This window comes from Musa acuminata, chromosome BXJ3-1 (assembly GCF_036884655.1).
Source record: "Musa acuminata AAA Group cultivar baxijiao chromosome BXJ3-1, Cavendish_Baxijiao_AAA, whole genome shotgun sequence".
In the NCBI taxonomy this organism is placed as follows: Eukaryota; Viridiplantae; Streptophyta; class Magnoliopsida; order Zingiberales; family Musaceae; genus Musa; species Musa acuminata.
The window spans coordinates 10,270,782-10,285,953 of NC_088349.1; the positions used below are offsets into that span (position 1 = coordinate 10,270,782).

The following is a 15,172-nucleotide window of genomic DNA, read 5'->3' on the forward strand; positions in this document are numbered from 1 at the left end:
GTATCATTGTGAGAAGAAAGGCTAATGAGAGTTCAGAAACACATCTCCAACTTCCTTCCCTGTATACTTCTGCTGCTGCCTGGAACAAGAAATGGAGCTTAGCAGTCACCTGCCTTTCCTAAGAAGACAAGATATACTAAAACAATCTCGAGACACTCTGCAATTTATTGCTTCAAGGGAAAATTTCCTGCAAGAAAAGCCCAAAAAAAGCCACCTGTATCTATCCACCTCTCTATCATTCCACCAGCCTTGTTCCTTGCAAGACTCCAATGACCAATCCATACTCCTCTCCAGAAGTTTTTGGCGTCTTCATCCATCTCACCGTTGCCATCACGCTAAATGCCTTGAAAGTGGTGTAATGTGGCGAAGTCGGAGCATAGCCTGTTGGTGTCACCAAGCACGCAATGCATCATATGAACTGCTCTAGAACACCCATAAAAAGCATCAGCAAGGGTCTTCTCTCTCCTCATCGAAGAGGTCTTCCTGTGTGCGGCTCATCCAACATGTCCATGATCAGATCATTGGCTTCCTTCTACCGTCGTAAGGTTTATCTCCTTGGTCAGCATGGACCTCGTTCTCACGGCATCATCGTGCGGCATACCCAAGGCCTGGCTACGCTGAATCGAGAGAGACGTAATCATTGCACAAAGATGTATGTACACAGTGAATCGAGCACTGACGCTGATGTCAGACAACCATCTTCGCACAGGCCTCCACCTCGATCCCCCCTCTCGACTTGGTATCTATCATCATCTCCTCTTTACATGCCCACCATGATGCAAAAACCCTCCATGGACTTTAAGCCTCTTTCAACCATTGCAATGTCGCAGGGCAAGATGGGTTCTCGGGTCTATGCTAACTCTGATACTACCATTCTGGGAAAAGAAATGGAGGACCTTATTGAGAATAGAAGGTACAGGAATCCCATCTCTGATCGCATTCGGAACAATCGTCAGGCCGTGAAACGTGGTCTTAACCTATTTCATTTTATTAGGTGAGGTGGAGATGGTCACAGACGCAGTGGAAGAAGTGTTCGAGGTGGTGGAGAAGGTGGCAATTGTTGTGGAGAAGGTCTCATCGGAGGTGGCAGAGAGGCTTCCTGAGGAGGGGAAGTTAAAAGATGCAGTGTTATCAGTCGAGCATGTATCGCGAGAAGCTGCAGAAGATGCTCACCTTGCAAAGGACATCATTCATAAGGTGACTTTGCCCACACACCAATTACTTTCTCCTCCTTTTACTGAATCAGAAAAGACATGGAAGCTTACTAGGTGAAGAAGATGAAGTTGACATGCATGTTGAGCCTCCTTCCTACTCACTTCATGAGATCTATCTGTTTAGGTTTGCTATGTCCATTTATGCTTGCTTCACGCACAAGTACAAGCAATTGGACTAAGCAGTTGAGGAGTGTGACCTTTTCCTTTCTGCCATTTAAATGCTCTAAAAGCAATCTCCAGTTTGACAATGTTCATTCATGGCAATGTGCAGTTGGATGAAGTGAAACAGGAGGTGGAGTTGCTCTTGGAGTCCGTCGTCGACGCAGGGAAGAAGGTAGATGGAAAGAAATAGATGTGAGGTAGAGGAATACTGCAAGAACGAAAAGGTGGCTCTTATGGAGGAAATTGAATATTAAATATTTAATATTTTATGGAGGAAATTGAAATTGTCTAATTGGAATCCAAAAGCATTTTGGATCACTTATTCAATATTTTTTTCCAAATTATAATATGATTGAACAGATATTATAATTACTATTATAATAATTTACATATATTATAATTATCGTCAACTTAGCTTCATTTTTCGGCTATAAAATCAAAATAATTTACATATATTATAATTACTATTATTCATCGATGTTTTTTCCCCCTTTTTTTTTGCTCGTGTACGCGTGCGATCGTCCCCATGTGCGCATCGGTTTCATCCACACGCATTGCAAACAATTCCTTGCAATCTGCACCACAGCTCGATCTTTACCACACATGACCAATAACAAATTCCATTCCTACTATTCGACTCGCGGATCGAATCATAGCACATGCAGACAATGGCATAATGGTAAAACTCTCGAAAGAATGAATCATAGCACATGCAGACAATGGCATAATGGTAAAACTTATGAAAGAATGAATCACTGGCTCATGTCCAACCGTACATCAAATGTCAATGATAAGGACCGCTCCACTCCAAGGACAAATAATGATAATAATAATAATATTAATATAGAGACAATAAATAGAGTTCAGTGGGGACGTCGCGAGGGGGAACCGCCACGGATCTACAGCGCGAGGGCCACCGCAGCTGCGGCGGCCACAACAGCGGTCCAGCTGACGGGAAGGGCGAAGGCGCCACTATCCCCTGCTGGCGTGGTGGGAGCAGTCGCAGGGGGGGTTGACACCGACGCCGGTGTGGACGCGGGCGACTCGGAGGGGCTCGCGGAGGTCGGCGGGCCGGGAGGGGATGCGGCAGGGGTCTTCGCTGAGGGAGCGGGTGACGGCGGAGTGGAGACGGGGGAGGTGGCTGGGGGTTTGACGGGGGCGGCGGCGGGGGGCTTCACGGGGGCCGTGGCGGGAGGCTTCGATGGGGCGGCGGCGGGGGGCGTCAAAGGAGCCGGAGCAGGGGGCTTCACTGGGGCCGTGGCGGGAGGCTTCGATGGGGCGGCGGCCGGCCCCTGGGCGAAGGAAACCACGGCGAGCGACATCAGGGCGAGCGCGAGCACGGAGAAGCGGATGGAAGCGACCGCCATTTCGAGATCAGGGAAGAGGCGAGAGACAGATCGAGATCAAGGGAGGTCGGGATGAGGGTTTCCACTGTGACGAGAGACGCGGTGGTGCGAGGGGTATATAAAGAGGAAAGGAAGCTTCGATATAATTGTATTTCCTGTTATTTTAATTCCTTACCTTAAGACGGTGATGACGGTGGCGGTTTGGTGGGGGAGTCTGTTTCGAGCTGTTCAAGGAGGGGAGACCGTTTCGCTTCTGGTGGCCATCTGATGAATAGCGGACGGCGACCGATCGGGTCCGCGCGTCCAACTCTACCGGATTCCGTCAAGCATCGGTTTCCGCGTTTCTTTTGGTGGACGAAGTCAGTCATTCACCCACTCGCCTGTCGCCGTGCCTAATACGCGGAGATCCATCGCGATGGAACGGTCGAACGTTGCCAGAGAATGTGAACGTTGGGGGAACACGAAGAAGCTGCGAGGAAGTCCAACTAGCCGTTTGAAGTAATCGAAAACAGAAAGCAAATGATCGATCATTCGTACCACGACGACTTTACCCGACAAATTACCTGGCTTCTGATTGGAGGCGGAGCTGAAGGGATCCACTTGCGGGCCCGGGTGAATGAGGTAGTGAGTTTAAGTTAAATCATCAAACTTGCGACAGATGGCATGCAGGTTTAATTTACAGATCGGTAACATGATTCGATCGATCTTTTCTTAGTAGGACAGCTGGAGAAGCACGTGGGAGGTTGGCACACAGTTGTGAGAGGGCTGTACCGCGCTGTGGCGAGTTGGCACGCGTCCGCGGCGAATCGGACGGCTGTGATCGGGGTGTCGTGATGATATGGGGAACGATTCCCGGACCAATACATGCTTTTTGCAGGTGATAGATACTTGCGTCGCTTTGTGTAAGTTTCAAGTTTATAATCTAATGATAGAAATTTTTTTTGAATTTTAATTTAGTTTCGCATAATGTTTAATTAGGCACAATAAAGGAAACCCTCTCTCTCCATTCACCAGAAGTGGAGAATGATACGTAGCCCATTGGGCCATAATAGATGGGCCATTATTGGGCTTAAAGAGTTTGATCCTCAGGGTGTGTGTGCATATCTTCGACAATGTCCTTCAACATGTCCATGCTCTCTGATTCATGTTCAGTGAGGTTGAGAAATATCTGAGGGAATGTGATATAAAATTTTCCTGCAAAATTGAAACCTGTTTAGTAATTCTAAACACAGCCCTATATGGAGTCTCTGCAAACCCATCTCTCTCTTTCAGCACTTTAAGAGCTTTTTATCATGCACTGCCACATCATAAAAGATTGGAAATCTTCTTATGACACTGTAAAAAATATAAAGGAACAAATGTATAGATGTCCTTAGGCTCATCATAGGCATTGTGCACCTCTCCCCACCACTGCTTTTGCCTTTCTACTGTGTGGGATTCCTGGGGCCAACATGACAATGACATGTAGCAGAAAGACCCATCTATCACCTTCCTAGACCACTAGAGTCAATGGTTGGTGCACTGCACGTAGTTCCAAGTTTATGCAGCAATTGGTTGTTGCGACATTGTGAACCAAAAAGGGTCCTTGTTCTCCTTTCTTCTGCACTTGGGATTGCTTTGCCGACTTGGAAGGGAAGAAGAAGGAGATGGGAGAAAACGATAGTTGCGGCTGAGGGAGACGATCCTTGTTAGATTGTGGCTATTGATTGTGTAGGTGCTCAATTTCAACAAAATCAGTTTATTTGTCAGTCTAATTTAGCTTCTTAAGCTATTGCATTTGATTGTGATGATTGCTAAATTTTGCTTGTTCCCTGATAGAACATGCTAGAGCATTTGCCTTCATATATATCTGATCTTGTTTGCTGCTAAACTACTGTTATTGCTGCTGCTACTTTGGTAGTATTTAAACAGCCAAGGTTTTGGTTAATACATGTCAAAATAAAAGAGCATATACTGTTTACTATCTTCAAAGATAAATTATAATTATGGTCTTTAATCATTTCTGTGTTTCAAATCAACCATTGGCTGTCAATTATCACCTTATGATTTAAACAAATTTCACCAGATATTGATAGCATGAGAAGATGTTTGCTTTTTTTCTGGCTAGTTATGTTAAGCTTGATGGCATAGCTAAACCAACAAGATAGGATAGCCTCTTTTAAGCATATTGAATGTTATGTACCTACAGTATTGAATTGCCTGCAAATATATCATAAGACTCATTTAAATAGCTCAATGGTAGCTGCATTGTGGGACAAACCTGATATTAGTTGCTGATACGTATGTTTAGGCATCGGCTGTGTCGATCCAAATCGTAATCTCATTACGGAGATATGGTCTCAAGAATTGTCCTTTTCCATAAGAATCTCATTAGTAGGAAATTTAGGAGACATGGATCAGAGATTCAACTGATAGAAAGAAGGGAGGTAGAAATTTTGTGTTTCATAGCACAAGTCAGCCACCCTCAAATTTTAGTTTTGAGGGAAAGCCACAATCCCAGACCTAATACATGACTCTCTGTTCCCTGCAAATAAGTTTGAAGTGGCTGTATGTGTTCTACATGGTTATTCACTAAGTGTTTCTTGGATACAAATGCAAGAAATCAACCTTCATTTGTGCATGCCATGAAAAGTTGGAACTATCAGCTTAGATCTGATGCCTCGGGAATTTATGAAACTTTTTCAGGCTACAAAAAACTATAGAAAATACAGTAGCTAGCTTTTTTATTAAGATCTCTATGTGATTTAAGAAAAAGAAGAATCTCAGTAATTTGAATTGAATACAGCTGATGATTTTGGATCGAGGGACTGGACCATGTGCATCATTACTCCGGCACTGTACCAGATCATGTGAGCATCTGACAATCAACAAGAAAAAGAAGCAGAAAACCCAGATAAGTTGAGATCCAACATTTAGTTGAATTCAGTAGATTTTTGTTATATGATAGATAGATACTAATGGACCAAAGTTTTCCTTGGAAACTGGAAACTATGAATTGCTGATTTGGTGCTTGAAATGGATTCACTGTTTGTTTTGGGGGGTGGGAGTAAACAAAAAAACTTTAATCAGCCAATTTTACTTTGGAAAATCTTAAACCATCAAAACCAACATAGCGATGATGCGACTGCACACTTGCAAAACAATGTTATCCACAGGTATTATGCCAGGGCAAAGACTAGATAAATCTGACATCAAATTGGATGGGACTTTGGACTGAAACATTAGGTACTTATCAACTCACAAAATATATACTTTGCTTCAGATAATGGGAACAGATTTTTATCCCAGCTCATACCAATCTTTTTATACATGCATCACAGAACATGATATTCTCTTTTATACATGCATCACAGATTTTTATCACAGAACATGATATTCTCAATGATCAAGATGTAATTTTTTTTATGGTAATAATGATGCTCGACATAACTTGCATTTATGAGAAGCTGTATGACAGATGTAAAGAAAAATTATGGTTTAAATTCATCATTGTCTGTATTATTCAATAGACTCTGAACTCCTGTTAGAATCTTATTTTGTTTATCGAAATGTTGTATTTCGAATTCATGCAGTTAACACAAATCATTATTTTGATTGATTAAACAAAATGTAGAGTGACTTTAGGATATGACAGTTTACCCAAAACATTTTAGAATCCTTAGTATGCTCTAACAGCTAACACAGTTAAAAGCTGGAGAAGGTGAACCATTGACATACCAAAAGCATAATGTATGCTGTGGGAATGTCAGCATAATGTTGTGTGCCATGGTTTTGTGTCTTCCCTATCTCATCAGCATAATGCACCTGATGTTTACGCAAGAAAATGATAGATTTAGCTACATAAGTAAAGCTTTCTTAGGGCCTACAGGTTAAAACTATTAATAAAAATCTCTCATCCTCCACTCATCCACCATCACCTCTTCCACATAATACTATATAAACTGGCATTAGCTACCCATAAACAAAGCCAACTCTGAGTGTAGCTTTCATTTCATTTTAGGTGTCATTGGATTTGTTCTCACCACTCATTACTAAGATCAGCTTCTCAATCCTCTAAACCTACCACCATCAGAATTCAGCTGTTTTTTATGTATAGGCTGATGGATTCCTGCAGCAGCTTCCTGTTCTGTTTCTCTGAAATCTTTGTTTAGGCTCTTAGCAAACTTAGAGATGTACATAGAGAAGATTCACAAAGAAAGCTCTGTATCCTGTAAAGAGAGCTCAGAGGCAGATGTTATGGGCCTAAACAAGGACAAAGGAGAGGTACCATAAAACAAAGTAACTCCTCCACTCCTTGTTTATCTCACCCCCATGCCCTTCACTCCCTCAACCCTTGCAAAAAGAAACCTTGTCATATGCTACCGACTTCATCTCTCTTCATACCACCTCTGAAGCCAATCAACAGAGAAAGAAAGCACTGAAACCCAATGGAGAGGTTCAGCGGGTCAGGCTCCTTTGAAGGACTAGAAGGAGAAGATGTTGGTGCCATCGCCATCCCTACTTCAGGTTAGTACATGCTAGTCGCTCTTCTTTCATGCTAACCTCGCCATTCTTGTAACTTGTAACGCTTTGTTTGTGTTACTTTGCAGAGGAAGCGAAGGGGAAGCGTGAACAAAGATTCCAATCTCTTCTTTCTGATAGAATAGAGGAGGTAGAGGAGGAGGAGGAGCTATGCTCCCACGGGCAGTCGTCAGTTGGAGAGAAGAAGCGCCGGCTCAGCTTAGATCAAGTTAAAGCTCTGGAGAAGACCTTTGAGGTGGAGAACAAATTAGACCCAGAGAGTAAGGTGAGACTGGCACAAGAAGTCGGCCTCCGGCCACGTCAAGTGGCCATCTGGTTCCAGAACCGCCGCGCCCGGTGGAAGACGAAGCAGCTCGAGCGCGACTACAGCGCTCTGAAAGCCCGGCACGACGCTCTCAAGCTCGACCACGACGGCCTCCGCCGCGACAAGGAGGCCCTCGAAGCGAACGTGAGTACTGAACATTGGATTGTCATAGATGATGAACTCTGCATGATTGCGATGATCACTGGTGGCGCAGGTGAGAGAGCTGAAGGCCGCGTTAGCAGCGAGGTCGGCAGTGGCTGCTGAGAAAGAGAAGAGGCTAGCTATTGTCTACAAAGATGGCACATCAGACACTGATTCAAGCGTGGCGTTCCTTGACGAAGCCAGTCCTTATTCTGGTGTGGTATTGGACCAACACAGCCTCATCGGACTGGGGTCTCGCTGCTCTTCCTTCTTGTTCGAGAGCACAGCTCAAGATGAGATGGGGTTCCCGTACGGGGAGATGCCTTGCAGTAGCTTGTTATCGGAGGAAGACGCACCAAGCGTCTTCTCTTGGTACTGCTCTGAAGGATGGGACTGAGTCCTTGAAGCAGCACAGCACTGATGTTACTGTGTCGTACTTATGTTAAAATGGAAATGTAAATGGAACTAGATTTACTATGATGTCGTAAGAACTCTGTTCTCTCTCTCTCTCTCTCTCAATCTCTCTTCTTACTATGATGTCGTAAAAACTCTGTTCTCTCTCGCTCTATCTCAATCTCTCTCGGTAGAGGAATCGGTCTGATTGGAGGAAGCAAAATAACAACATAAAGTTTCTTCTTTTAATAGAGAACGACATCAAGTTAATGTGGCAAATGAATAGATTGTTTGGAGTATTTTTCAAAGTTAGTATAAATTATTCTTTGTGAGAAGGGTGATTAGGATTCCAATCATAAAAATATATTTTTTAGTAGGCATAAAAGGAAGATCATTGTTCATTGTGAGGAGTCTCTTTGTACCCGATTGAATTTTAGTGCAGCTCACGACTTTTTCGTTTCTTGAGGAGACTAAATTGTCAAAAGAAACAGAGAAAGACAGAGAGAGAGAGAGAGAGAGCAGCGAAGGCGTTGGCATACAGTGTCGACTCTCGACAAAAGGAGGGAGCATAATACAGTAAGCGGGGGGGGGGAGAAAGAGCTGATCGTTTGGGAGAGAAAGAAAAGCATAAAGTTTGGATGCTTTTGATTTCGTCGAGAACACAGCACAGCCCGTCAGACATCTTTGCCGTATTCTTTCGAATTCTTTTCCGCTCTGCTCTTCCTTTTTTTTTTTCGCAAAGGCATCATAAAGTTTAGCAGCAGAAGAAAAAAAAGGGGAGAACAATTGGGTGTTTCGATGAACCAAACACACAGGCCTCTCAGACAGAGACCCATCGATCACTGTAGATGAGGGAGATGAGGGAGGTGCAATTCTCATAGAGCGGGGATCGATTCATCACACAGTGAAGAAGATGGTGGTTGTTTAATATGATAAAACTGGTGGTTTTGTGTTATATTATAGAATAAATTTCTGGAAAAAAAAATACTTAAGTGTTTTTTATTTTTTTAAATAAATAATATTTTCTAAAATAATCATTCTATTATTGACTATAGCCCTCTGCTCGTTAGTCACTCCACTTTGCGTGACTAATCTCTTTGGTTGCCCTCTCCGTCCGTGCGTGGATGGGTCTTATCGGCTATCCCTCTTTTTTCTCTTGATCGCTTATATCTTTGTATACATGTTAGTTCCCTCTACATGTGGACGAGTAGGCTCCATTGGGACCGTCTCCTCTCTCTCTTGATCACTTGCACCTCCGCGCATAAACTTATCCCGTCAGGTCCAACGAAGACGACGTAGGGAGGAAAAGGTGATGGTGGTTTCGACGAAGGTAGAGATAAAACAATTATTTTAGAAATATTATCTGAAAATTTTTTAAGATTGAGATGCTTTACAAAAAAAATTTAAACTTTTTCACAAAAAAAAATCATCATATATTATATTCCCTCCTTTGCTTATAGGAATCTTTGAGACAGCCCCCAAAGGTAGTGGTAGGGTGGCAGGTTCCATCTTCACCAGCATATTCGAAAGAACGAGAGAGGCAACGAAAAAAATAAAAAAGGAAAGAAAGAAAGAAAGAGTGGATGTATTTTAAATAAATAAATTGAAGATAACAATGAATGTGAAATTTAGATGCTTTCTATAAGTATTTTGATTTCAAGATATAACAGTTTTGAGTAGGTTTTGATACTCACCTTTGAACTATGGAATAAGTGACTTGTAATTATATTGAGCATGGATTATGAACCTAAAAATATATAAGCCTAAGTTAATAATGGTTATACATCCATTAAGGACAAGTCCTCTTAATGGTCATACATCCAACAACCCTAACTTTGGTTTGCTGATGGAACCCCACCTTTCTCATTAGAGAAACAAAAAGCAGGTTTGAGAGAGGCTCAAGTGGCACAGCACTCACTCATCTTTTGGAACAAGTTGGGGTCTCAAGAACAGTGGCCATGGCTTTCCATTTTTGGAACATCGCCTTGGTATATTTTCCAAGAGGAATGCAATGCAATGCAATGCAAGAAATCCTTGCTTTAGGTGTCAAGCTCATCGTATCCCTTTCCATCTATTAATTACATCTGGTTTGGTATATGTCTGCCTCCTTATAGGGCCAATTCATTAATAAGGAGATATGACTTCTGTAGAGCCACGAGGAAGTGAAGAGGAAGGGGTCACATACTCTCGGAGCTTTTTGGGCTTACTACCTTGCAAACTATGTAACTATATGCATCGTACAGATGAGAAGTTGATGGAGCATACACAAAATTCTTGGCTACGGTGTCCTCTTGAGATCATCCGATGAGAAGGTCTGCATTGCCAATGTCTCTTTCTTTTGCTCATCCATCCTTACTTTCTTTTACTTATCGTCCCTTTATATTCATTCTATTTTGTCTTCTCATCTTTTTTTTTTTTCTTTACATGAAAGCTTTCTATCTTAGGTCTTAACCTAACAATAGTTCTATCCAACCATATTTTCCTTTCGACAACAAAGAAATCATAAGATATAATATATCTTATGAATGAGCATACTTTTTAGATTCATGGGAACATTGATTTATGGAATTTGAACATTAATGAAAATATTAGTTGGAGTTGGTATGTTTTTTAGCGTAACCTTTCCTTTACAAGATGGTTTTGCTAAGATTATTCTATTAGCACTATGTTTGAGTGTTTGTAATATGCCTCTTTATGCTAAGCTAATATTTTTTTAATGTTGATTTATTAAATGTTTATTCACTAGTTTTAGATTTTATTTTGAATGAAACACCACTTGTTGATAGAATTTATAGAATTGATATTTTTAATTCCTTTTATAATGATGATGGGTTTTAGAGATATGAAGTATATAGCGTTGCATCATGCAAAATTGGCTTATCGATTCTTGTAATCAAGTTTGGGATGGGTGGCAATGACATTGGTAGCATCCTATTTTACCTCAAAGTTAACTTCCTTTGGTGTAGGACATGATGGCCATTTATAGTAAATGTCTTATAGGCACTTATTAATTGCCTATTTGGTATTAGTTTTTGAGAATATTTTCCTACTCAATTGGTTATGAGTTTAAAATTCTTTGAGTAATAGCATGATATGATAGGTCTTTGGATTAGGGATAGATCTATAGTTTCAAAGACTATTATTTATCCATAGATCTATTATTATTATTATTATTATTATTATTATTATTATTGATCAAGTAGGTCATTTATTTGATATGAAAGAAGTAAATTATTTATTGTCTAATAAAATATATTAAATATAATAATAATAATAATTATAATAGAAGGTACTACTAAGTAGCTTAGTTGATCGGGATCATAATGATATATTTTAAGGTTTGAGGTTCAAATATCATTTTCATCACTTATTTTTTATTAAAAATATTATTTTTTTTAACTTTAAATATTTATTATCGAACATCACATCACTTGAGCGCATCAGTCCCCAGCAATTTGAAATATTTGGTGTGCTTACTAAGTAACTCTAATTTGAAATAATTGTAATCAGATATTTTTGTTGTTGTTGTATGTACTATGATCATCATGCAGCCTTGCAAGTGAACATGATGATGCATACATTAGTTTTTGTTAAGCTAATTCTTCTCCTTTCTGAGAGAGAGAGAGAGTTACTAGTCCTATTTTGGCAAGTACGCTGCTGCTGTTGCTCGGGATATGCATTGGGAGTAGCTGCCACGTCCTTTTCTGATACCTGTAAACAAAAAGAGTAGGAAAAGAAAGTTTGTAGTCCCAGAAATGGGCCAACATGTCGGTTGAATGGTTGGTTGTCCTCGTGGCGATCAACAACCTGGGTGATTAACTTATACGGTGGAGGACGACACCCACTCTTTTCTTCTTCCTCTGCATTTGTATTCATCATCATTCATTTATTTCATTCATTTTGAAGGCCCGCAAATGAGCCCAAGTTAAGATCACCTGTAACTTTTTTGATCCAAAGTTGTAATTTTTTTTATCCAAAGTTTTTAATTTCGTACCATACCAATGTATCTCGATACAGTATAAGGTATCGAACGGTATGCAAGGGCATACCGAATGGTATGCCTAAAAAAAGATATAAAATCTTTAAAGTTCGACATCCTAAGTAGAAATGAGTGTGCAAATCATTCGGCATGATTGTGCAAATCAGTCTTTGAAGGCCGACAAATGAACCCAAGTCAAGACCACCTACAACTTCTATGATCTACACATTTAAAATTCCAAAATATGCCAACATTACAACCCACTTTCACTTGGCTTCAATCATGTCTTACTAAAAATTAGTTCAGCGTAATGCTCGATTCCACAAATCGAATTCACAATAAACTTACTTCAGCTCCATAGTGATGAGCTTCACATCATCATCATTATCCATAGAGACAACCCCAAACCAATATATGGCACAATTTACCACAAAAGACGCACAATATATATGCATCCAACTAAACCAGCCAATACTCGCAACAACAAGACTAAAAGAATGAAATTTCCTGAGCATCATGGTTGTTTGCCATATTATCACTGTCAGAATCCAACCAAACTCTATATGTCCTACGTATAATCTGAGTTTTACAATGTTATCGGGATTAAACCAAACTATACACGTTCTTCTTCGTATAATCTGATTCAAGCCCTCTCGCCACGGATCCTCCTCGCCAACTGGATGTCCCTCGGCATAATGGTTATTCGCTTTGCGTGAATGGCACAGAGGTTAGTGTCCTCGAACAGCCCCACCAGATATGCCTCTGCTGCCTCCTGCAATGCGAGCACTGCATGGCTCTGAAATCGCAGATCAGTCTGCAAAATCATTGAACACAACCGAAAACCATGTGGAAACAATTAGATCATCTGTTTGCATGAACATCAAATTATAAACCATCAAGAATCACCCTAAAGTCCTGAGCAATTTCCTTCACGAGCCTCTGGAAAGGCAGCTTCCTGATTAGAAGCTCAGTGCTCTTCTGGTACTTCCTGATCTCACTGTCAATACCAAGCATTCATGAGATCTGTAATTTGAGCATGAGGAAAAAGAAAGACCTAGGAAGAATTTTACACGACACACGTACCGAAGGGCAACGGTGCCGGGGCGGAATCGATGTGGCCTCTTCACGCCGCCAGTCCCAGCTATAGATTTGCCGGCGGCCTTAACGCATAAGAACACAAAATAATTATCAGTCTCAAAGGATAGGTCATCATCACGTCAGATTAATAAGACTTGCTAAGGATCACAAAACCTTTGTTGCAAGTTGCTTCCTAGGAGCCTTCCCACCAGTAGACTTGCGTGCTGTTTGCTTAGTACGAGCCATCTGAGGAACAATTATCATTATATTAGTTCCAAGTACCATGAACTACTACATAAATTCACCAGATATCTAAGTGGATTGTATAAATTAAAGTGAACTAAGGCTATCAGAGATTAAAAAATATATGATCATCGCAATTATTTCCACCCAAATCCCTTCCAAGTACCACAAGATAATCTCAACATCTATTGTTTACATTAGAATCACAACTATCTGTTGCTTTGAGGGGTGTATGAAATCAAAATCATATTTATTCTCTGTTGAAACAACAAAATCCTTGTAGCTAACAAACAAGTTCAAGAACCAACAAATGACCCCAAAATTAACTCATGGGTTCTTCATTCTTTGACATCAGAACGTAATAAATCGAATGAATCAAATCAGATTACGTTCTACATGGCGCCTAGTAGTACAGAAGAAGACGCCAATAATCACCATTTTAAATCATAGATTATTTTAGAAGGAAAAAAAGAAGAAGAAAAAACATCTTCATCAGAACAAAGAATCCAAAAACGAAAGATAAATTAAAAAGAGGACTAAGGATCTGATACTTCCAAACAATCTAAATCTCCATGAACAAGAAAGATACCATTCATCAGAGCAAAAGCAATAAGAAGTATCAATCCCAAGAAAAACAAAATTAAAGAAACAAAAACAATGTCAAGAAACGTAAACCGACATCATAAGCTGCACAGCATAAACCATAAACCCTAGAGCTAATCTCATGCGATTCTATCAAGATCCATAAACCAGATGGAGGCAAATTCAACTTGAATGCAGAACTCGAAACTAATCCAATACGAGATCAAGAAGAATCTAAGAAAGGTTTACCCCTCTCTCTCTCTCTCTCTCTCTCTCTTGAGCTCGAAGACGACTCAGACTCCGGCCGATAAGAGATGGTAAACTTCTGTGGAGGGCGAGGCGAAGCCCTATTTATAGGGGAGATGGATGTCGTAGCCAGTGTTGTCTGTTACGATCGGACGGTAGAGATTCTCGTGTGAAACGAGTTTAACGGTCAAGATCCTTTTTCTTTTGATGCGTGTCCGAATCAGCCAAAGTCGGCCATTAGTCAACATTTATTTATCCACAAGCGTAGTAGGAACTCGGGAAATCATAGACTTAACACGCATCTTAAAGAGTTCAAGTCGCAAAAATTATATGTCGATTCGACAATGTGGAGAAACATCACCTAAAGATCGCAAAGATTCGTGAGAACTCTAATCAGAGACTTATCACGCATCTCAAAAAGATCAAGACGCAAAGATTGTATGGTGATTTCTCGACGTGGAGAAACACCACCTTAAGATGCGTCGTTTTGGCATCGGTACAGCCTTTAGAATGTCCCACCCACCACTAACCAACGAATCCCAATTAGTGGGCCTATTGGGCCCAAACAACCACAGTTTATTTCGGCCCTTTTGTTTGGGCCGTCAACTTGAGCCCTATCTGAATCCTCCTTAATTAAAAAAATACAAAAAATAATTAAAAATAGCAAGCGATATATTATTATATCAGTTATAATTGTAAATAGGCGACACGGATTTAGCTCAAGTTTAAACTTGTAAAATATATTGTCTGATTTTGAAATAGTTGCTCTATTTACTTTACACATGAATATCTTTTAATATTTATTCAATCGATTCACACACACACACACATATATATATATATATATCTTGATATTTTAGGTATAAATATTTATGGGATGAGGTCTCAAGTTAATGACATTTGGTGAAAAATATCATAAAAGGTTTTAGACGTGAATGAATTGATTAAACCATCATCAAATCAA

General features: G+C 40.5%; 4 protein-coding genes across 8 annotated transcripts; 2 read left to right on the top strand and 2 right to left on the bottom strand.

Annotated features, from left to right (window-relative positions):
* Positions 1 to 422: 422 nt before the first annotated feature.
* Positions 423 to 1,723, top strand: LOC103991621 (uncharacterized). Its single transcript, XM_009411130.3, has 4 exons — positions 423 to 739; positions 831 to 913; positions 995 to 1,197; positions 1,486 to 1,723. The coding sequence occupies exons 1-4, from the start codon at positions 504 to 506 to the stop codon at positions 1,564 to 1,566; spliced, it is 603 nt and encodes a 200-aa protein (XP_009409405.2). The 5' UTR covers positions 423 to 503; the 3' UTR covers positions 1,567 to 1,723.
* Positions 1,724 to 2,275: 552 nt separating this feature from the next.
* LOC135629155 (lysine-rich arabinogalactan protein 19-like) lies at positions 2,276 to 2,743 on the bottom strand. The gene has a single exon (XM_065136343.1). The coding sequence runs from the start codon at positions 2,741 to 2,743 to the stop codon at positions 2,276 to 2,278; it is 468 nt and encodes a 155-aa protein (XP_064992415.1).
* A 230-nt stretch (positions 2,744 to 2,973) lies between these two features.
* Positions 2,974 to 8,191, top strand: LOC135584810 (homeobox-leucine zipper protein HOX13-like). 5 transcript variants are annotated; one of them, XM_065137583.1, is made up of 5 exons: positions 2,974 to 3,343; positions 3,438 to 3,624; positions 5,508 to 7,228; positions 7,312 to 7,691; positions 7,762 to 8,191. In XM_065137583.1, exons 3-5 carry the CDS (start codon positions 7,150 to 7,152, stop codon positions 8,083 to 8,085), a joined length of 783 nt encoding a protein of 260 aa, XP_064993655.1. In that variant the 5' UTR covers positions 2,974 to 3,343; positions 3,438 to 3,624; positions 5,508 to 7,149; the 3' UTR covers positions 8,086 to 8,191. The 5 variants fall into 5 exon arrangements, with proteins under 5 accessions (XP_064993655.1, XP_064993654.1, XP_064993657.1 ...); XM_065137582.1 differs by having other exon boundaries at positions 3,438 to 3,599; XM_065137585.1 differs by lacking the exons at positions 2,974 to 3,343; positions 3,438 to 3,624 and adding an exon at positions 4,239 to 4,432 and having other exon boundaries at positions 5,508 to 5,619; positions 6,819 to 7,228.
* Positions 8,192 to 12,540: 4,349 nt separating this feature from the next.
* LOC103991587 (histone H3.3-like) lies at positions 12,541 to 13,383 on the bottom strand. Its single transcript, XM_018824284.2, has 4 exons — positions 13,312 to 13,383; positions 13,144 to 13,220; positions 12,967 to 13,057; positions 12,541 to 12,874 (listed from the first exon to the last, which is right to left on the bottom strand). Exons 1-4 carry the CDS (start codon positions 13,381 to 13,383, stop codon positions 12,704 to 12,706), a joined length of 411 nt encoding a protein of 136 aa, XP_018679829.1. The 3' UTR covers positions 12,541 to 12,703.
* Positions 13,384 to 15,172: the final 1,789 nt, after the last annotated feature.

Excerpts from the sequence above, each read along its gene's own strand:
- LOC135629155 (XM_065136343.1), bottom strand. The coding sequence starts at position 2,743 with ATGGCGGTCGCTTCCATCCGCTTCTCCGTGCTCGCGCTCGCCCTGATG.
- LOC135584810 (XM_065137583.1), top strand. The coding sequence starts at position 7,150 with ATGGAGAGGTTCAGCGGGTCAGGCTCCTTTGAAGGACTAGAAGGAGAA. Across the intron at positions 7,229-7,311 it reads CATCGCCATCCCTACTTCAG|AGGAAGCGAAGGGGAAGCGT; the intron begins GTTAGTACATGC and ends GTTACTTTGCAG. Across the intron at positions 7,692-7,761 it reads AGGAGGCCCTCGAAGCGAAC|GTGAGAGAGCTGAAGGCCGC; the intron begins GTGAGTACTGAA and ends CTGGTGGCGCAG.
- LOC103991587 (XM_018824284.2), bottom strand. The coding sequence starts at position 13,383 with ATGGCTCGTACTAAGCAAACAGCACGCAAGTCTACTGGTGGGAAGGCT. Across the intron at positions 13,221-13,311 it reads GGAAGCAACTTGCAACAAAG|GCCGCCGGCAAATCTATAGC; the intron begins GTTTTGTGATCC and ends TTATGCGTTAAG. Across the intron at positions 13,058-13,143 it reads CCCGGCACCGTTGCCCTTCG|TGAGATCAGGAAGTACCAGA; the intron begins GTACGTGTGTCG and ends TGGTATTGACAG.
- LOC103991621 (XM_009411130.3), top strand. The coding sequence starts at position 504 with ATGTCCATGATCAGATCATTGGCTTCCTTCTACCGTCGTAAGGTTTAT. Across the intron at positions 740-830 it reads CGATCCCCCCTCTCGACTTG|GGCAAGATGGGTTCTCGGGT; the intron begins GTATCTATCATC and ends GCAATGTCGCAG. Across the intron at positions 914-994 it reads GACCTTATTGAGAATAGAAG|GTGAGGTGGAGATGGTCACA; the intron begins GTACAGGAATCC and ends TCATTTTATTAG.